Source organism: Anopheles funestus, chromosome 2RL, assembly GCF_943734845.2.
Source record: "Anopheles funestus chromosome 2RL, idAnoFuneDA-416_04, whole genome shotgun sequence".
In the NCBI taxonomy this organism is placed as follows: Eukaryota; Metazoa; Arthropoda; class Insecta; order Diptera; family Culicidae; genus Anopheles; species Anopheles funestus.
This window is the reverse complement of record NC_064598.1, coordinates 46,418,360-46,438,616: the sequence shown is the minus strand read 5'-3', so window position 1 is coordinate 46,438,616 and position 20,257 is coordinate 46,418,360. Positions and strand designations below refer to the sequence as shown.

The window sequence follows — 20,257 nt, the reverse complement described above, 5'->3', positions numbered from 1 at the left end:
TTCACAAACAAATCAAAAGATTTATAATAAAATCAGTCAATTTATGTCTCTCGTACCATTCTCGTAAAAATATCACACAAAATATTGTGAATTTAAATGTATCAATCTAAAAACATTTTGCCCTTCAGCGTTCAGCAATGACAGCTACCATTCGCAACTGTCAACCGAAATTTGTTCCCGTATTTACATTTGGTTACATTTTAGCTGTATACAAACACCGAACGCTCATCCATTTGGTTTCGACTGGAAATGTTAATTTTGCTGCTGTTTTCTGCCGTGTTTATCGTCGAAACTGCACAAATTACCAAAGATAAGGATGCTGCCGTGTCGAACCAATCGGCCACATTCAATCCGCTAAGCCCGCTGGTAAAATGTTCGTTCCTGCCGCTGGAGTTTATGGACTGCGATGAGCCGATCAACCTGAAAGGGAACCGAACTGCCCGGGATGCAGGTGCTAACGGGTGCGTAAAGTTTGGCGGTGTCTACTACGACGAGGTGGAAGTAACGAAGGTGAACTGTATCGTGTTTGAAAACATCGAATGCTACGGAGCACGGGAGTTTCTGCGCGATGGATTCCCGTGCGTTAAGTACACGGATCACTACTTCGTCACGACGCTGCTGTACAGTATTTTGCTCGGATTTCTCGGCATGGATCGCTTCTGCCTCGGTCAGACGGGTACCGCCGTTGGGAAGCTGCTGACACTGGGCGGTGTCGGAATCTGGTGGATCGTGGACATTGTGCTACTGATCACCAACAATCTACTTCCCGAGGATGGTAGCAATTGGAATACGAAGGTGTGATAGCAAGATTGCGATAAAGGTACAGTTCAAAATTGGTAATTGATATTTAAGTTTATCAGCAGTTAGTTAGGTGTTAATGGTAAACTGTATCTTTTTCGCCACAGACATTTGTTGTTCGGATGGTATCTTTTGGCACGCAGATCGAATTAATAAACCGATGTAAGATATAGAGACATTTGTATTTTTTCTTAACATAAACAATGAAAATGGTTTATCAAACAAATAAAGGACACGCTAGCGTTTGCTTCCTGGAGCAAACAGTCGCTTCGAAGCGAATAAATAGAGAGTTCGCGAATCAATTGTAGATATTGGACAAGAGTTATACAATAAAAATAAAAAATCTATGACATTTTGCCATTTTTTAGAATTCATTTTCTGCCTTAAAAATAGCGTCAAATAGTTAAAAAAAAACGAAAACCTAAGCACTAAAAATTCATCTTAAAAGCAGGGGAGCCTAATGTTACACAAATAAATTCAAACTGAATGTAATGCGGGCTGTGCAGATTCGAGTACAAAACGCAAGTGGTTGTAAATATAGTGTCTATGTTGGGCATGAATCTTGTGTGTTTTCTTTATCTCGTTAAAACCAGAAACAAAACTGAATATACCGGGTAGTGTTAAACTACTCATCAAAAGAAAGTTGACAAAAGCAAAGGAAAATGCAAAATACGATACCGTGGCAGAAGTTCTCCGATCGAACAGGCACAATTGCTGTTTGTGCATCGTGTGTTTAGACTAACTGCTACTAATTGCACCATCAGTATGAATGTGTTTTGTACTTTCGTCAGGGTAGTAAGTAGTGATGAGACGGAGATGGTTAAATGGGATTATTATCATTCTGTACAGTGAAGCGTAATGGCAGTTTTAAAAAACAGACAGCTACTCTAATAGTAAAGGTGGTCAATATACACAGGTATCGTATGCCTAACGCGTTTTGTTTCGCAATCGCGAATAACGTTGTAGAACATAAAACATCTTGAGAAAGATTAGCTTAACCTAAGCGATCCTCCTTCCTTCCTATTTACATACCACGCTGCTGTATCAGCACATGCGTGTGCTGTTGCAGATAATGAATTTATCCTACAGATAGGGCAATTAAAGTCAAATACAGATACTATTTCATTCCTTAAACTAAAACGAAACATGAAAGATAGTAAAAACAATATAATCCGCCACGCGATCGCTAGACGTCGTCTCCTATGCTAATCATCGATTCATAACCGGATTCCGCCAAAGAGAACACACTTTTCGCATACGTTATGTTGGCAGCATCACGGCCAACAGGTACGAGAGTCGCTTGATTAGTTAGCAGATCAACCGACAGAAGATCCTCACACGAATCCATCACTAACGGTGATGGACAGTTAGCAGATACACCGTTACGCTGTACACTTTCTGACCGTGGTTTATCTACCGATTGGCACCCATTGCCATCCGATTGTGTTACTTTTGCTCGAGATGGTGTAACCGGTTGTGCGACAGAAGGGGGTTTTTCACCGTTCTTCATATTACTTACCGCATCGGCTATCCCGTAAGCACAATTTCTCATTCCTCTTCGGAACGCTATCCGCTTGTGCTGCGTACTTTCACTGTTCAATTCGGCGTACACTTGCTGGACATTGTCAAAAAAGCTGGCACCATCGTCCCCTTCATCCAGTCCATTCAATCCACCAACACGACTGGAAGGATCTTCCCGTGCAGTGTCTTCCCGACTGGTTTCTCCATGATTGGCCACATCATTTTGCTCCTGCTGCTGTTGTTGCAGTGGGTGTTTTCGTTTACGATTTTGACGCTTTTCCCGATAACGATCGGTCGCCGACTCAGTGTCGTTCGATGAGGCAGATGGTAACAGTTCGCCAAGCGCTTCCAGCTCCTTGTGATGTCGTTTGCGGCTTATCAGACGCAACTCTATTTCCGCGGTCGAGGACAACCGATGCGGATCATGATTACGATTATTTATTTCAATGTTGCTAGTGTTTGCCAACATTAGCACCGAAAGAAAGAACCTTGCCGTACTGTTGGGCGGTTTGTTTTGTAACACCTTTTCAAGCGTAATTGATTCACTGCCGAGCGGAACGGCCGGATTGAACGTGTCGATAATTTCACTTCCATAGGCGTGAATGTCGAAATGTGTCCGCTTTTCCGATTCCATTAAAATTGGCTTTAGATTCCGATGCCACTGGCTCACCTTGTCGAACCGTTCTTTTGCTTCATTCATTTTTTCTTCAATCCGCGCATTACACGCATCCGTATGGTGTTGTGATGGTGCCTGGTGTAATAACGATTTCATTCGGTTTTCCTCCCGTTCCATTTCATTGTCCAGCATGTTTTCTTCGATCGAATCGAGATTTGTTCCCGCACATGGTTGCCTGCCCGTGCGCTCAACAGTGTCCGAAATGCCGGAATCACAAGACAATGTACGGGTTGGCGTACCTGGGAGCGAACCATTCGTTCGTTTCGATGGACTACTGCACGGATGCTTCGGTTTGTCCGGCATTCGTTTCACCAACTCTGCGACCACTTTCTTTGTAGCAAGAATTTCTTCCTCGCTAAATCCTTCAAAGCGCTGTTCCGGTGTGGATGGTCGCTTTTGTTTCACCGGGGAAGATTCGTTGCTGGACGACGAGGATTTCGTTTTCCTAGTGTTCGCCACCTTCACCGGTGTTTGACCCGTTTCGTCATCGTCAAAGCCAAGAAAATCTTCTGCAAAAAAGGGGAATGAAAAAAAGATGCACATTATAGCAACCATCGACTTTAAACCACACACGTTGCTGTTTACCAACCTTCTTGATCGGGTGTGGAAGGGCGTAACATTGAATCAGCCGTTGGTTTTAAACACTGTAACTTTACGTAACTTAGTCCAATAGCTATTTCTTGTTCGCGTCTTTTTACAAACTGCAAGAAGAACCACAAAAAAGCAATTAATTAATTTCCTAACGAAGCGAAGCGATATAAAAGCAAATCATGTTCGTACATACCTCTTTCTTCATCTTTCGGTACTCCATAGTGAGCGTAAATGGGATATGTTTACAGGCCAGATCCTCGGGAATGCCAAGAATGTTTTGCACTAGCTTTGGCGGTCGTAATACAACCGGTGGTCGGGGGAAAACGGTTCCCTGACTGAATACAACCGTACCGGACTTGGTGATGCTTTCCTCCTTCAGGTTCATTAACGTCGTCCGGGGCAATATTGATTCACAATCCACCCCAATACCTTCGTCTACGCTCAATCGTGATGCTGCAGCAATCGACTTTTCGGTGCTACTTTGCTTCAACGACGAATCTTCCAATGGTACACCTTCGGCGGAATCTTTGTGTAATGTTTGTTGGCCCGATTCCTGTGACAGCACGGTGATAGATTTTCCCGTTAAATCTAAATCACTGTTCGGTTCGAGTGCCGAATCGTCCGTTCGGGTAGATGATAGCACACCGCTCAAAGAACGATCATGCCCGTCTTCGGTTACTGTCGTATTGTTACCGAATCCGGAATCATTTATCGAGCCGGACGATTTACTTTGCATGGTGGATTCGTTCAGTTCCATACATTCGGCGGCAAGATTCTCGGCTCGTAGCTTATGATCCATCAAGGAGAGTATTGGATCGGAGTTGTAGTTCGTGACGCGGGCCTGTATTAATGCATTGTCGAAGTCGGTCGTATCGTTTACCTTGATGCGATAGCGATTACTTAGGTACTCTGGTGGCATGTATAGCTTTATTCCACGCTCTCCCTGCCACAGCCGTTCGGTCGGTGCTGGCATACCCAGGCTGGTGCATCTTGCCCGTTCTGTTTCGTGCTGTTCGTGCAAAAAATCCATTACATCGCACCGTTGGAAGAAGCGCTTCAGGTCATGCTCGGCTATCAGCGAACCGGTACGCCCATCGATGTAGTTCAGGTGAATCTGATAATCGTACCGTGTGCCTATTGCTTCGCCTGATTCGAGATCGGCAATTTGATTCTTTCGTGCCGAACCATTACTCGACATTATCGGAGCGATGGAAGCATCATCGCGAAGTCGGTTCAAAATTTCTTGCCTTCGCTGTCGGGTTGGATTCATACGTAGTTCCACGCACAGTTCCTGCATCTGTTGCACTTTTGTCCGACAGTCGACATCGACGATGGGTACCGATTTGACGAGCGATTCCAGCTTCAACAGCTTCTTATCATTACACGAAAACTCCAAATCTCCAAAACAATCCGACAGTGATTGCGGGTTGAAACGCCCAGCACGTTTCCGGCCTGGCGTTTTGTTCGATGTGTCTCCCTGCTCACCCACCTTCTCACCCGCTTTTCTATTTTCCTCCTCCAGTGTCTTCTTTTCCCGCGCCGTCTGATCGTCGTTCATATGCACGACGATGTCGCTTAAGTAATCGACCTTTCGGCCGTATATTTGTGCGGCACACGAAACCAGTATCGCAGCTTCCGGAAAGTTCACATTTCTTAATCTGGTTGTTTGGTACAGCGTGAGCCAGTGCTGTAAATCAAAGTTCCAGCACCGGTCCGTTTTCTCTGCCACTTGCATCAGCGTTGTGGCAATTTCTTCACCCTTCGGAACGTTTCCATTCGATACGCTCACGCTGCCATGGTTGCTGCGATCAAGCAGCCTTGTTGGACCATCCATGATGATGTAGCTTCTGCTCTTGCTGGCGCTACTATTGTGCGATGAAGAAAGTTCGCGGTGCGCTTGTTTGCTCGAAGAAAAATATTCCTCGTCTAAATTTTTGTTCGCATTTCCGTTTTGATTGAGGTGCCGGAGCTGGTTCATATTGATATTGCTAAAATAGGAAACGTGAGATGCACACACGGTAAACAATCGGTTCCACCACATTTGGCACGCGTGCAAAGGGCAAACTGGGTTGGAATGGTGCACGTTTCTTACCGTTTCAATGCATCCGACGACACCATACAAGCATAGGTTTTATGTTTTATCGAATTCAGTGCACAAAATTAAACATTTTCTACCCAATTGTTCATGCTTTTGACCGGGAAACAACACAAAACAATAACAAATCTCTCACCACGGAACACACGCCATTTTTCTTTTCTGTTTTCTTTTTTCTATTTGAACGAAGAACTCAGACTCCTCTGCTTTGAACGAAAAAACGAGAGCGAGACAGATGATTTAACGAAACTCGTGTCGGATCAAAGCACGCAGCAGCCCTGACACTGAAACGGTGAGTGCATTGAGACGAAGGGTCCGAATATGTTTTGTTTAGCGAAAATCTTCTGCCGATTTTTGGCGTGTTGTAAAATGCCGAATTGTGTGGGTTTTTATGGAAAAATTGTTTGCCTTCAATACCTAGGTAATTAAAATCGAGCCGGACTGTTGCTATGGATTTGTGGACTGAAGAGATTGTGAACCATGATACCGTAGAACCTATGGAAACCAGGCAGATGAAACCGGTCAAACATTAAAACCGATAAAGTAGACTATAACGATCATTCCCCTTTAGGTAAAGTATCCTCTGACCAACGAACTTCCCATATACAACAGATAGCCTGCAAATGCAAAAGGCAGACCACAACCCGACGACGGATTTAAATCCACAGTACGAAGAAGACGAAACAATTGCATCGTGTTAAGAAATAATTTACTATACTCGCACATATTCGCATTTTATTTACTTCTTAGCTTCATTAAATTTCAAGAAAATTATGATTACAAAACAAAATCTGCGATCAAATAACGTATCGTTCCCACATCCTTGAATGTAAAATATCGGTTGGCCGTGTTTAAGCGATCGGGAACCAAAGTACATTCTCTACGCGGCAACACACGGTGCTTCACATTCTGTCCACAATTTCACACATTAACCGGTCCAGCGGATGGCAACCTTCACCCCGGCCTCCAGCAAGATCGCCCGATTCACCCACATCCATCGGTTCCAGCCCGCCGGCAAGCCGATCAGCGTCCGTTAGATCAGGCAGGGAAGCGAACGCATTCTTCACCATCTCCCGCACCTTCTCCAGGTGGTTCTGGAAGCGCTGGGCCGTCTCTATCCGCTGGCGCTTCTGTAGCTCCATCATTACGCGCAACGTTTCCCGAGCCTGATGCGGCCGGAACTCGTTCAGCAGGTGGTGAATGTGCACGAACAGCAAACTGAGATCTTCGATCTTTTCCGCCCGCCTGGGACTGTCCGGATAGTGCACCAGCAGATCAATCAGATCGAGAAAGTTGACCAACAGCGAATGGTTTAGCTTCTTCAGTTCCTTCCGTCGGTCAAAGTGTTGCGGGTAGAGTCGTTTGAAACCTTGGCTTTCGAGCGGGCGGATTATGTTGTCGTCGTTGCTGAACGGGCTGCCGAACATTGTGTACGAATCCTGAATTGGTGCCGGAGGTTTCGGGGCACGGTTCTTGCGTATGTTTTCATCCGTGTACAGATTGATATACTGCGCGGGGGGCAGCGGCAGCGAGCTGACCTGAATGGCTTCCGCGTTGGCCATTGCGTTTGTTTGAACGGTGGTACAGGCTAGATGGTGTCGAACACTTTGCTAAAGCACGGTGTTGTACGGGGCTTCTGATGAACGATATCAAACGTAGGAAATACGCTTATCTCCTGCTTCGTGTTTTGCCCATTAAAAATAACACTAGACAAGAGTACAGATTGTACACGAATTACGGCGTGAAGAAGTGAAATTTCAAATGACAGTACGATAAGTTTAGTGCTTACGATCCATTTCTGTACCGATGGTCAAAACTGAGCAACGATGAGATCGCACTCTTGGCGATATGTTTTTCTAAACAAGCTAATATTGTCAACAGATGGCGCTATACACTGATAAAAAAGGACGCTCGAGATTATTTCTTGTAGTGCATATTGTAAACGTATAACTAGTAATCTTGGAACATAACTGTACATAAAAAAACAGCATTAAAATGATTCTACTAAAATCTCGATTAAAGCCACTCCGAAAGGTAACCAACCATGTGTGTTATGTCTGTGTGAAATCATAAGTCCGCCGCAATGATAAGACTATCAAAAGATAAAGAAACATATTCAATTTATCATTGTTAATGCATTTTAAATTGATTGCAGGAAAAGTTACAACAAAAAGATTTTGGATTTTGTCAAGCGAGTTGCTCAACTTTGAAGAAAACTTCAATCTCTCAACGCACAGTATTGTACAGATTGGGGTATTTTTGCGGTAATCAAACATAAATATTGACGCAACCCACAAGTAGAAAAAACACATTTCACAACATATTGGAACACAGCCGTCAAAAGATATTACACGTTTTTTCCAAAAAGTTAGTCAAATTGTTCAACGCTAAATCAAAACCTATCCAAAACGTTAGCAACATGTCCAGTTTCACGTGCCTCAACTGTGGAGTCCGTTTTGCCACCGCTGAAATGCAGCGAGAGCACTACAAAACCCACTGGCATCGGTATAACCTGAAGCGCAAGTTGGCCGAACTACCGCCGGTAACTATAGAGGAATTCGAGAAACGGATAATCCAACAGAAAACAGAAGACGCAGCTGCACTAGAAGATCAATCGCTTTACTGCAAGGCCTGTCGGAAGGTATTCAAGTCAAAGAATGCTCACGACAACCACCTAGACAGCCGGAAGCACAAGGACAATTTGCAGCAATATATTGCCCAAAGCAATGGAACGATCGGTGCATCTAGTAGCAGCACGATACAGGAGAATGCGATGGAAGCGGAACTGGAGGTGTCGGTGAAATCAACACGCGCAGCAGCACGAGCCGCAGCAGCTGCCGCTGCCGGAACGGAAGTCGATGTGGAAATGATAGAGGACGATGATTCGGACGGATGGGAGGACGTGGAGTTTGAAAATCCTATCGAGCGCAACGATTGCATCTTCTGTCCACACCACAGTGAGGATCTGTTGGAAAACATCAAGCACATGTCGATCGTCCACTCGTTCTTCATCCCGGATGCGGAGTTTTGCATCGATGTGGAAGGTTTGCTTACTTACCTGGCTGAAAAGGTGTGCCGGGATTACGTCTGTCTGTGGTGTAACGAGCGGGGTCGAACGTTCTACTCCATGGATGCGGTGCGCAATCATATGACGGAAAAAGGACACTGTAAAATGCTGCACGAAGGTGGCGCTTTGGCAGAGTACGTTGATTTCTATGACTACAGTAGCAGCTATCCGGACCACGAGGACGGTATGGATGTGGACGCCGAACTGGACACACCGGGCCCACTCGATGGGGATGAATATCAGCTGGTATTGCCGTCCGGCAATGTGATAGGGCATCGGTCACTGTTGCGCTACTACAAACAGCGCATCAACCCGAACCGTGCCGTTGTCGTGAAGAAATCGACCCAGAAGCTTCACAAGGTGCTGGCACAGTATCGCTCGCTCGGTTGGACATCCACACAACAAGAAGCCGCAGCACGGAATGCTCGCGATCTGCATGTCATGAAGCGACAGCAGGCCAAACTTATGCAACAAGTGGGCGTGAAGGCAAACAAGCTCCAGCATCACTATCGACCACAGGTTAATTTCTAAGCTGGAAATATGATTGTTTATGAATAAAAAGAGCATTCTATATGCTTGCAAAATTATCAAACGTGCCCTTTTCTTCTGTCATCATTGTTACTAGGCAACCAGTGGTTTTAAATCTACGCAAACTTGGAGCAGTTATTTTTCAAAATTTCTTTGCCATTTGTTTTACTTCTTTTCTCGTTCGCATCATTTTCGTACACATTTCGCTCGTGTGTCTCCGGTTTGCATGTTTTATCGTGTCTTTACACCACTTTTGTTTCTCACTTTTGCTTCTGTGTGTTTTTGTTTTACTTCCTATGCAATCTGTTTGCTTACCACCTACAACGTTACCGCAACACACACTGTACACGTGTGCGCACATATGTTGCCGCATCTCGGAATAGTTTTTCTTACTTTTCTTCTTCTTCTTCTTTCCCGCTTCTACTCCGTGTCGTAACGGTTCGCGAAGAGTTCGTCCCGTTCGGTATCGTTATCTTGTTTGCTTTGTGGTTTGTTGCATTTTTGCTAGTCTCTTAGTAAACATCTCTGACGTTTTTGTTTTACTTGCATTCTTACAGCTCCACCTTCTTTACTTACTGATTTGTTCTTTTTCACTTTCATCACGTTTCGCGTTATATCTACTTTTTTTTTTGCTTTTCCCTTTGTTGTCCCTAAACTCGTAACGTCGGGTTATTGCTACGCGTCGATTACACGCGCTCCTATCATCAGTTTAGCGTTCTTTGTTTTCCTCTCCCCCTTACATTTGGATACTTTCATCAGTTACGACCGCGATCGCCCTGTTGTCTTACGAGCGGCCCGGAGTAAGCATTATATTTTACCGTAAAAAGATACTTACAACGATTCGTGTTTAATCGTTGGTAATTTACAGCTGTCTATTTACCAACTCCTAACTAGCCAGAACTAGCCAGCTTCCTTTTTGTGTGTGTATGTGTTTCTTTCTTCTTCTGTTATCTTTATTCCATCTCGTCTAATAGTCTTGTACCCCAAATTTGTACCCACCAAGTCAGCTTCTTCTACGGTAGCTCCTTTCTCCATTTCAAACTGGTAGCGCCCAACACGCGTGCTTTTGTATTGTGATTTTATAAACGCGGCAAAAGTTGTACCCGATTTCCTTACATGAGTTTCCCTTCGATTTCGACTAATCGGTTCAAGCTCCTTCACATTCACGTTCACGGGTTTCTGGCAAGGCTTCTCGCTTTTCAAAAGGTATTATTTAACACATTCCTCTCGCTTAAAAGTTGTGTACCGGAAAATCCGTTCCTGGGTATGTATGCAATGTGGGTGTGTTTTTTTGTTTGTTTGTTTGTTTTGGTTTATGTGGCAAATGAGTTTGTATAGAATATAAATATAATAATTTACGCTTCTTCTTCGTCTGTGTATTTTCTTCTTCTTGTTTTTCCTCTCTCCATTCACAATCACTACTGCGCTGACTGCTATGTTACTGAATTACTGTTTTATGTTTTTTTTTGTTTTGCTGATCTTACACATTGCACCTTACTTTACATCTTGTTCGCGACATAATTATCTAGTTGCTTCATACATCGTCGTACCGGCAGTTATCATTTTCATTTGGGATTTTCGTTTGCTTCGTTTGTTTTTGTGTGTCTGTGTGTTTTTTATTTGATGATTATTTTCTAACCCTCAAGCAGCAGTCGTACCCGGCTTGCCCTATATATTTTCCGCTACGATTTTCCGGTGGCAATTTTACTCCTGTGTATGTATTTTTCTTCTTCTGTGTGTTGAAAGCACGCATAAGCCGCTCACGATCCCTATATACGATCCCTTGTAAGAAAACTGTCTTAATATTATTGCATTAATCGTTACCGTTGAGTGCATGTTCTTGTGGTGAGGAAGTGGAGTGGAGCGGGAAGGCCGGGGGGGGGGGGGGGGAGAGTTGATGGATGCATGGAGAATGATTTATGTTCTCTACAGTCCATTCCAAATTCCAATTTTTCTCACACACTTTGAACTACAATTTTTCCACATTGTCATCGGTCGCTAGATATTTTTGCTTCCCGTTTTTTTGTTCTGTAAAATATGTTTTAATAAATAATAAAAAAGGATCAACCTTCACTACTCCTTAGGTATGAATGTGATCGTGTGTATGACGCTCTTAGCGGTTAATAGTTTCAGTAGCACACGCAAGGTGCTACTAACATCTTCCAAAAACTGTTAAGTACTAACGAACGCTCCCGGTGTTCAATCACATTTGCGTATTTCTTTCCATTAGCTCAAAAAGCACACGGCGATACCATTTGCAAAACGGGTTGGGATTGATAATTGTGAAACAGAAAAGAAGAAAATGTTTAAACTATGGAAGGCGAACAGAAAACACCAAATGCTGCCAAAAAGGAAGGAAAACACATAAAAAGCGAGAGAGATCAATATCGAAAGCAGAAACCCGAACCAACAAATCAATTGAAGAAACTAAACCGAAACAATATCAAAGCAGCACATGTACTCCGCTTCTGTCGGTAACTAGGGGATACGGGGAAAGATAAAAACAACGATCATTCGGATCATCACACGACGATTGCTGAGATTGGTAAAATTTCTTTTGTTCGTTTGTTTGTTTTTTTTTGTATCTTTAGTTTTCTTGTTTTTCCGCATTATTTCCACACACAATGCGCATTGCATTTCCAAATGTTGCTTTTTTGCTATTTTACTTTTCTGGTGTATGTGTGTGTGTGTGTGGTAAATTTCATTACACGGGGAGTTTACACAAAGTAAAGCGCCTATATTTGCCGCACGCGTTACAAAAGTACATCACGCAGCACACAACCGCCATACAAACACACTCGCGTACACAAGAGTATATAGAGTAAAACGCATTCTTAACGCACAAAATCAATACCCCGACCCAGGAAGCGAAGGGTTGCGATCGTTCCTTAAATGATCATTCTGCGCCACGAGTGGGCTATTGGTTTCTTTGTTGCCTCTCTTTTATGTGTGTTACAAATTGGAGGAGGGCGAGTGTATGTGTGTGGTGATCAGTGTGTGTATTGCATTCATTCGCGTTTGTGGTTGATCATACTAATTTACTTACTAATCCCTTTCCTTTTTCACCATATCGTGGGAGTGTGTATGTGTCTGTTGTGTCCACTATGTGTCTATGTTCGCAAAAGTTGCATGGGATTTGTTACTGTTTTTTTTTGTTTTCTTCTAGTCTTCTGTTTTTTTTTCTTCTGGCGTTTATCATACCGATTGTATTGTTGCCCTTCACTGTGGTACGTACGGCATTCTTACCAACATTCGTTCATTGATTATTTGTTTGTCCAAAATATTTGTTATGTGGTTTTCGTACTTCTTGCGGTTTGCTTTTGCAAACAAACTATCGCCAATTTCATATGCTGCTGTTTTTTTTTGTTTTTGTTTTTGTTGCTAATTTACGAATGCGTTCTTCTTCCCTTCCTTTGCTTTAGTATCATTAATTTAATTAATTTACCTTCTTTAGTTATTTGATCTAGTACTTTTCACTTACAGTATAGTATTTTTTTGCATGTTTTGTTTTTTTTTTGTTATTTTCTCCATTTTCTTACTTAAACGTATTGTATGTGTTTTTTTTACGTGTCTGTATGTAATCGCAATAGATACTATACTTCACACCTTTCGCGATGTTCGCGTTACAGTTGCTGCAACCTAATCATCATTTGACTTACTTTTTTTTTTGTTGTTGCTTCATTTACATTCCGTTTCTTCTTTTTTTATAATAATAATATTACTAATTTAATTATTGATATTATCATCATTAGTGCTAATCAGTTAATATGTACATTCATATTTATTCACCTTTACATATTCGTGCCTTTTCTTTTCATTTCAAGTGCACCCAACATTCTTGCTTCGGGCTGGGATGTGTGCAAACACTACGAATGGGTGTTTCTTTCCACCATCCCAACACCGATTATGTTGCACAGCAGTTGCGTATTGCCTTCATCGATGTCTGTTGGAAACAGAAAAACAGGACCAAAAACATCTGCACGTAAACGCACGATCAGTCCCCAATTTCCTAGTCTTACTGGTTTGTTCTAAGCCCACCCCACTTTTGCTAGCCCATCTCTTTCTCGTCCTTTCTCTCTTTATCTCTCTATCACTCTCTTTCTCTTGCCAAACGCTGCTCTACTTTCAATGTCGCCACTCCGGTTCGTCCGTTTGCTCGATCGGGTTCAGTGAAAAAAAAAACAGCATAAATAGCAATTCCACTTTCACGGTTTAGCCGATGATCAAGAACATACAATTGTAACCATGTTCAAAGTCTCAGACAATAGTTAGCAGTGCAGGCACAGATTTATATTCCGTTCCCTGTGAAAGCAGTGGTCACTATTCCTTCGTAGATTTTTGTTTTTTTAAATATGTTTCCATCTCACAATGTTCATCACATTCGATCGCCATGAAGCAGATTTAAGTGCTTTGAAAAACAATTCCATTGAGCTTATTAGTTAATCCGATTCTCACTGTTGTTAGCAAAAAAAAAACAAGAAGACTCTTTGAGCACTGATTGTTTAGTGGGAAACAGTATAGTTTCAAACAACATTAACATTTTCGAAAATGGCGCTATAAGAACGAACTAAAATTCTGTAACTCTTTTCGATTGTTGAATGTATCTACTGATTAGTTTGCCTCATTGAAGACCTGCTTTAAAACCGGAATAGTTGCTGATTACAAATAGTGCGTACAATGCGATAATTGTACGTCGATTTTTTACCATTATGGATAAATCAATGATTAGGCTTGCGTAATTCTCATGATTAAAATTATCCATAATTCCTTGAAATATATGTTGTTGGTGAATTTGAACTATCAAGAAATGGAATCACGAAGTTCTTGTAGTGTCCTTGCTGTCAGAAAAATGTGAATTAAAAAAAAAGTCGGATTAACCATTGCAGAGATAGGCGGCATACCAACCAAACAACCCACATACCACCATACGTTCTACACCCACGGACCGTAGTTGCTGTTTTTTTGTTGTTGAGCAGAACACGTTGCCCATTGCATCATAAAAAGCCAGTCAGTTCTATTATCCTACATCACTAGTTACGGTTTGCACGATGCAGCGCAAAACACTCTTCTACCCTTCGTCTTCTACCTTTCCACACTTCTCGGAGAACACAGACATTGGTAGTAATAGGAATTCATTAAACCTTTCGGAACACATCATTACCGTTTTGGACTTTTGGAGCAGCAAATAGCACGCCCCCGGATACCGCCACCCCGCTCTAAAACCCGTCTCTTCTTAAGCGGCTCTGTTTAAAAAAAAACTGATCAGATATCATCATCTGTCCTACATCTGGATGTGTGTACATTGTCGCATGTTGCTCCAAACCGATTGTTTCTTGGCAGTATCCATTAGCAAAAAACACTATCTCTTAGTATTTGTTTACCATTTGTTTTCTTGAAAAACTGTTCACCCATTTCATCTACATAAAGTTCATGAATAATTAACTGTGGCTGGTGGTTCTGGCTCTTCCCGTTTTATCTCCTTTCTTTCATCATTGTGTTTGAGCATCAGGCTGTAGAGCAACATCCGTTTTGGAATTTGCCAAAATTGCTCAAAGTTTCCCAATACACTACAATGTATATGGTGGATCGGTTGATTCACTCTTTGCATTGCTGAGAAAAGCGGCCAGCTTTAAAATCCAGTCGGGGGGTGGCCCAATTTCACTAACGGTAGATGAAACGAGCACATTCAAATGCGGACGATGTCTATAGTATGAACAAGGTGATGATCTTTTGATGCTGTGAAATGAAACAATAATTCTGAACAGCTGATCTGCTAACATCCCGCGGCCTACGCGAACTGAGTCTCGTCGCTCGCGATCACGTCCTGACAATTAGTTGCAACTGTACGTTATTTGTTTTTTTTTTTTGCAAATCTCTGCATGCAAATGTATGACTATGTTGGTGAGAATATGTATATGTTTTGTATCAGTGAATGATAACTGGACTCGGTTGTACGCAAACACCAACCATAGGAGACGATTCATCCCGATCGCTCGGTGCGCTGGGTGGTCCACGACCATGACCTTTCGTACTACTGCTCACTCCGTTTCCACCCGATCCAACACCGCTACCACTGGCGGATCCCGAACCTGTACCACCTGTTCCATTACCACCTGCTCCACCATTGTTGCTACTACTACTACTACTACTGTTGCTAATGCTACTTCCAGTACTGCCGATGAGATGATGACTACCACCACTGACACTGACGGCGGCCGCCGCCGCTGCCGCTGCTGCTGCTGCGGCCGCTGCCGCAGCCGCTGCCGTTGATGATCCGACAATAAGTGACGATGGGCCGGTGCCGGAAACGGAACCAATTGGACCACCGATCGCACCTAAACTATTGGCACCGCCAAGTGGACCAATGTTGCCCGCGTTTATACTGGTACCGGTCGCCGCCATCAGCATGGCATCATTCATCGAAAAAGGCGCATAGCCACCTGCCGATCCGACCGGCACACCGCCTATACTACCGGGAACACCACCCATCGGTAAATTGTGGGCCAGAAAGCTACCGGACATGGTTGCCGTTGTATGGTGATCCGGTATGACAAGCCCACCGAGCGACGAGGCCATGTGAGTACCGAGATCGAGTGGTAACGAAGCAGGTGCGTAGCTTTTGTGCACTCCACCAACCAGCACACCTGGCGCGGTGGACGATCCTCCTAAGTGGGTAGCTGCATTTTGTAAATGTTGTCCCTGTTGTTGCTGTTGCTGCTGTTGAGCTAAGTATCGACTCCGGTGATAGTGTGAGGGTGCTGCCCCGGATGAAGCGACAGCAGTGCCTGGATATCGACCCGCAGATGCACCCGCATGATGACCGACGGACTGACTCAGGTTAGTCGTCACGGGTGGATCACAATCCATGGCGAGTGGATAGGATGTGGAAGATACGTTAGACGAGCTGACTGTGTTACTGCTCGGCGCTAATACTCCCGCAGCACTGCCACTGCTAACGCTACTGCTTGCGGTGATGGCACCATTCCCGGTCACGGCACCGACACTGCTACCACTGTGCGTCCCATTCGAACCGACCGATGATGCTGGTTGCGCCAGTAGCACAAGCGTTTGCTGCTGTGATTTTGGTTGTGTTTGCTGTTGGTTTTGTGGCTGTGACGATTGTTGCTGGTGTAATGATAGACCTGGCCAGATAGAATTGTACGTAGAAAAGAATATAAATAACATTAATCAAAACGGCTTCATTCAATCGGGAGGGTTGGATTTTTGTGTGCGCGAAAAAGCAAAGAAAAATGGATTACATGCAATCAATTAATATTTGGCAATCAAATTCAAAATCAACTTTCAAAAACGATACCAAACGATAACCTTTAGCCTGTAAGACAGAATGGAAAATGTGTCGTAATAAAAGGCAAAAGGGGGGAAAATGACATTATTAACCAATATAAAGAACAGATAACATGCAAACAACTAAAAACCAAAACATACAAAACAGGCAGAGCTTACGATAAGAAAAATAAGGTAATAGATGATTAGTGAAAAGAATTAAAACATTACCCAAATTATGTTTAGAAGAGTGTGGCCTCCAGCAACAGATGTGATCTGATTCGTTTTCTACCTTTTCTTATCTTTCTTTCGCTTTTCTTTTGTTGTTATCCTTACTGTACCTAAAGCAGCTTGTATTAATGCGACCCTATCTTGTTGAATTGTCTCACAGCGGATCCACCAACCATCACACACCTAACTGTTCTGCTTGTATTGGTTCATGAAGTATGCGTTTTGATGTAATGTGCTTGTTTTAAGACTCTAAAAACTGCATTTTGGCATTCTCGTTTTCATTTGATTATGTGCTATTGCTTGCTTTACTGTCCCCATCGCCATCGGCTTACGTCCATTCAAACCGTGCGCTTTTGCTGCTGCACTGCAGCATGAGAGACTTGGTTGGGCATTTTGTGATGCCCCATTTGCGTAAGCATTCTCTCGCCCTCCTCATTAGCTGTGCCTCCCATTTTAACACTCACTCCTGGTTCACTGTTCACTTTAGTTCTTTTTTATACTATTTTGTATGTTATGGTACTTGTAGTCAGGTTTGGTTCTTTTACTTCTTCCACCCGTTTAGTGACACCATTATTTATTCCCACCGTTTGTTATCCATGTGTTTTGTGGTGTGTTTGTGTATGTATGTATGCAGTGTGAAAGATAATGCATGTGTGGTACATTAGGAAGAGAGATGAAGGAGACGTAATAACAACATGATGCAGGTATTTCGATAATCATAAGTAGTACTGGATAGATTTGCTATGTCATGTGTGTGTGTGAGTGTGTGCACAATAATTATGCACAATAATCCTAGTGCCTGTTAGGTGTTCTTTAGTTTTGTCAACATTTCCCTTGAGACCACTTTCACTGCTACATTTACCTCCGCCACTTCTCCCTTCACTGCAGAATGAAGCCATGGAGACAGGATAGGGAGGAGATGATTTAAAAACTTTTGATTCTACTTTTGACCTGCCTTGCACCGGCAATACGGTGCAAATTCGTAAGAAAAATTATACCCATAATAATCCAATCGAATGCTACAATGAAACGTATCGTACAGAATCTATTATGTCGTGTTGTTATTATATGTTTTTGATAGACAAACTTTTGGACAGTACCATTTTGAATCAATATTCTCCAATTCTGGTCTGTCTGTGTGCCTGTCTCACTGGTTGAGATGTACAGCTTTGATCGTTTTCTAATAACCTTTCATAATTAGTTTCCATTTCTTTTTTCCTTCCATAATACCTGACCTTGTATGAGGAAGTTATGCTTTTTAGGCTCGTCTATCATCATACCCAATATCAAAAATGTGTACACCCAAAATCAAAAAATTGAATTCCATTTCAATCCATATACGAAATAGTCTATAGCTTTTCTACATGCAAATCAGTCGGAGTAGTGTCATGATTGGTTGTTGTCCTGTAACAGCGTGTAACCGGGCAGCGGCGGCAACAGTTTGCAGCCGCTATGATTTGTTTTACAATCTGTGTTCTGTGTGGCCGTTTTAACCCCCCGTTTTCTCTCTATATTCCCCCCATGCTAAATATAACTTTCTTGTTCTTGCTATAATCTAAAGTCTTCTGGTACTTGTTGTTTGTTTTTTTTGTTGGTTTCGCAATGTTTTGCTTTCGTTTCTACACACCGGTAGCCGAATCGTTTGTCAGTTACAATTGTCCTTTCTATATCGTTCGAATACCTTCGAAGATTCCACCGACAGCAGTTTGCTTTTTTTTACTATGGGTATAATGTTGAATTTATGGGGTTTGGTTTTTTTTGCTATGTGTTAATGCAGGATGCGTTCTACCATGTGTTCGCTTCTTCACTAAATATAGGTTCATACCTGCTCTGTTGGCTTTTGTCCAGTTTTTACTCTCTTTCATCTATTTCTTCGCGCGTATTTATATATTTTGTATTTTATATGTTTAAAAAAGGTGTTTGTTTGTTTGTTGTGTGTTGTCTCTTGTATGTATGTTTTTGTATAATTATTTCCATTACTATTTGTTTTGTTTTGTATCGTACAACCGTACTATTGCAATGTACAACAGTTTCACTTTTGACACTGCAGGTTTCGTCAGGTTCAATTTTCAATTTGTCTACACTTACTCCCATCCGTTTTGCCTTACAACGCCGTTTGCATTATCCCAACATCAATCTTCTCGCTTACAATATGATCTCCCTAGCTTTGTCGTTCCCATCTCGTTTTCACACAAACTAAAATACTGATCGACTTAGAAAAGACACAATGCAAAAACAATGCATACACAAAACCACACCTATGGAAGATCACGAATGAACGACTGACGATGGATAATCATGGGGAGTGTGTGTGTGTGTGTTTTTTTTTGTTCTTGGTTTCTTTTCATCCTTTTAGGATGGGGGAGGAAAATTACATGTTATTACTTATTGGTACCAATATCGATTAACATTTCCGACCGTTTGTTTATTGCTCTTCTCAATTGATCATTTATCCCCTAGTAGCTTTCTACATGCTCCTTCATCCATGGCAATTCATCCGCGTTAGGCATATAAACGTTTGTTTCTGGGTTTAGAAAAAAAGAACCTTAATTTATAAAAGATGTGCTGATATCTAGATGATAGCCTCGAATGGATGGTGGCTCTAACCTTAACCCCTTGCCATGACTCGTGATGATGCCAGACCGTTCCTGCTTCCAACACGTTTATCTAAACCAGCTGCTTCCTACGACACTCGCCTATCGTCTTTCTATACCTTCCATTGCTGAATGCTGTTACGATTGTGCGGGTTAGTAGTAGAACATGGTTTGCAAAACTGTCGAGCACAGGTTGATTCTATTTACTACTGTTATTACGATGTACTTGAGGAGCCGTCGGTTGCGGTTGCGCTTGCTGTTGCCGGCTATTATCCTCCGTTTCGAGTCATCGACGCTCGTCTGCCAATGTTAAGCGCACCCGAAGGCGTGGGAAAGGGATGCATGTTAAGTGTTAGAAAGCGACCACGGAAAGCGGATATGCGTATAGAAAGAAAGAGAAAGAGAGAGAGAGAGAAAGAGAAGAGAAGAAAGAACCGTAAACAAGGTGCGATATCACGGCCACTAACTTCGGTAACGAACTTTCTACACGGGAAGGAGGTAAAATTGACAACTTAACACACTCAAATTTAGACGTTAACATACATTACAAGCAGTATTATGGCAAGTATACCGTATTATTGAGAAACATAGCCTCTGTTAGTGTTTATTGCTTTTATGCTAGCAACGCAAAACACGCGTAGAAACAAAACACACCACGCACGCAAACGCAAAGAAACACTTTCAATTCACCTTTGAGCGGCGGCTAAACTAAGCGTCATTTGGATTTCCAGCGCAGTATTGTCTTGTTTGTGTGTATGTGTTTAAAACAAAAACAGAAACTCAAAGCCCTCTCTGACTATCGTTAGTTAGTAGCACGTCCGCACGAATACTGCCGTCCGTACGCTGGTTTTGCGCATCACAAGTAAATGCGC

At 42.6% G+C, this 20,257-nt stretch overlaps 5 protein-coding genes across 12 annotated transcripts in view; 2 read left to right on the top strand and 3 right to left on the bottom strand.

Moving 5' to 3' along the window:
- Window positions 1-171: 171 nt before the first annotated feature.
- Window positions 172-1,172, top strand: LOC125765480 (TM2 domain-containing protein CG11103). The gene is made up of 2 exons (XM_049430682.1): window positions 172-820; window positions 906-1,172. The coding sequence occupies exon 1, from the start codon at window positions 250-252 to the stop codon at window positions 799-801; it is 552 nt and encodes a 183-aa protein (XP_049286639.1). The 5' UTR covers window positions 172-249; the 3' UTR covers window positions 802-820; window positions 906-1,172.
- On the bottom strand, window positions 962-6,247 carry LOC125765404 (uncharacterized). 3 transcript variants are annotated; one of them, XM_049430473.1, is made up of 4 exons: window positions 5,679-6,247; window positions 3,780-5,574; window positions 3,585-3,696; window positions 962-3,504 (listed from the first exon to the last, which is right to left on the bottom strand). In XM_049430473.1, exons 1-4 carry the CDS (start codon window positions 5,702-5,704, stop codon window positions 1,985-1,987), a joined length of 3,453 nt encoding a protein of 1,150 aa, XP_049286430.1. In that variant the 5' UTR covers window positions 5,705-6,247; the 3' UTR covers window positions 962-1,984. The 3 variants fall into 3 exon arrangements, with proteins under 3 accessions (XP_049286430.1, XP_049286428.1, XP_049286429.1); XM_049430471.1 differs by lacking the exon at window positions 5,679-6,247 and having other exon boundaries at window positions 3,780-5,672; XM_049430472.1 differs by lacking the exon at window positions 5,679-6,247 and having other exon boundaries at window positions 962-3,501; window positions 3,780-5,672.
- A 126-nt stretch (window positions 6,248-6,373) lies between these two features.
- Window positions 6,374-7,431, bottom strand: LOC125765474 (mediator of RNA polymerase II transcription subunit 7). The gene has a single exon (XM_049430670.1). It carries the CDS (start codon window positions 7,241-7,243, stop codon window positions 6,584-6,586), a length of 660 nt encoding a protein of 219 aa, XP_049286627.1. The 5' UTR covers window positions 7,244-7,431; the 3' UTR covers window positions 6,374-6,583.
- Window positions 7,432-7,984: 553 nt separating this feature from the next.
- On the top strand, window positions 7,985-9,332 carry LOC125765448 (zinc finger protein 622). Its single transcript, XM_049430628.1, has one exon. It carries the CDS (start codon window positions 8,101-8,103, stop codon window positions 9,277-9,279), a length of 1,179 nt encoding a protein of 392 aa, XP_049286585.1. The 5' UTR covers window positions 7,985-8,100; the 3' UTR covers window positions 9,280-9,332.
- Window positions 9,333-9,411: 79 nt separating this feature from the next.
- LOC125765399 (serine/threonine-protein kinase minibrain) overlaps window positions 9,412-20,257 on the bottom strand; it is a 54,671-nt gene continuing 43,825 nt past the window's right edge. For all 6 annotated transcript variants that reach the window (XM_049430454.1, XM_049430458.1, XM_049430456.1 and 3 more), the window contains one exon: window positions 9,412-16,418. In XM_049430454.1, coding sequence (XP_049286411.1) covers window positions 15,202-16,418 — 1,217 coding nt within the window. In that variant the 3' untranslated portion in view covers window positions 9,412-15,201. The remainder of the gene's footprint in view (window positions 16,419-20,257) is intronic.

What these genes read in the sequence shown, in the direction of transcription:
- LOC125765474 (XM_049430670.1), bottom strand. Translation starts at nt 7,243, where the DNA reads ATGGCCAACGCGGAAGCCATTCAGGTCAGCTCGCTGCCGCTGCCCCCC.
- LOC125765480 (XM_049430682.1), top strand. Translation starts at nt 250, where the DNA reads ATGTTAATTTTGCTGCTGTTTTCTGCCGTGTTTATCGTCGAAACTGCA.
- LOC125765448 (XM_049430628.1), top strand. Translation starts at nt 8,101, where the DNA reads ATGTCCAGTTTCACGTGCCTCAACTGTGGAGTCCGTTTTGCCACCGCT.
- LOC125765404 (XM_049430471.1), bottom strand. Translation starts at nt 5,627, where the DNA reads ATGTGGTGGAACCGATTGTTTACCGTGTGTGCATCTCACGTTTCCTAT. An exon ending in ACCGAAAGATGAAGAAAGAG is followed by an intron (nt 3,697 to 3,779) that starts GTATGTACGAAC and finishes TTCTTCTTGCAG; the next exon opens with TTTGTAAAAAGACGCGAACA. An exon ending in TTCCACACCCGATCAAGAAG is followed by an intron (nt 3,505 to 3,584) that starts GTTGGTAAACAG and finishes CCTTTTTTGCAG; the next exon opens with AAGATTTTCTTGGCTTTGAC.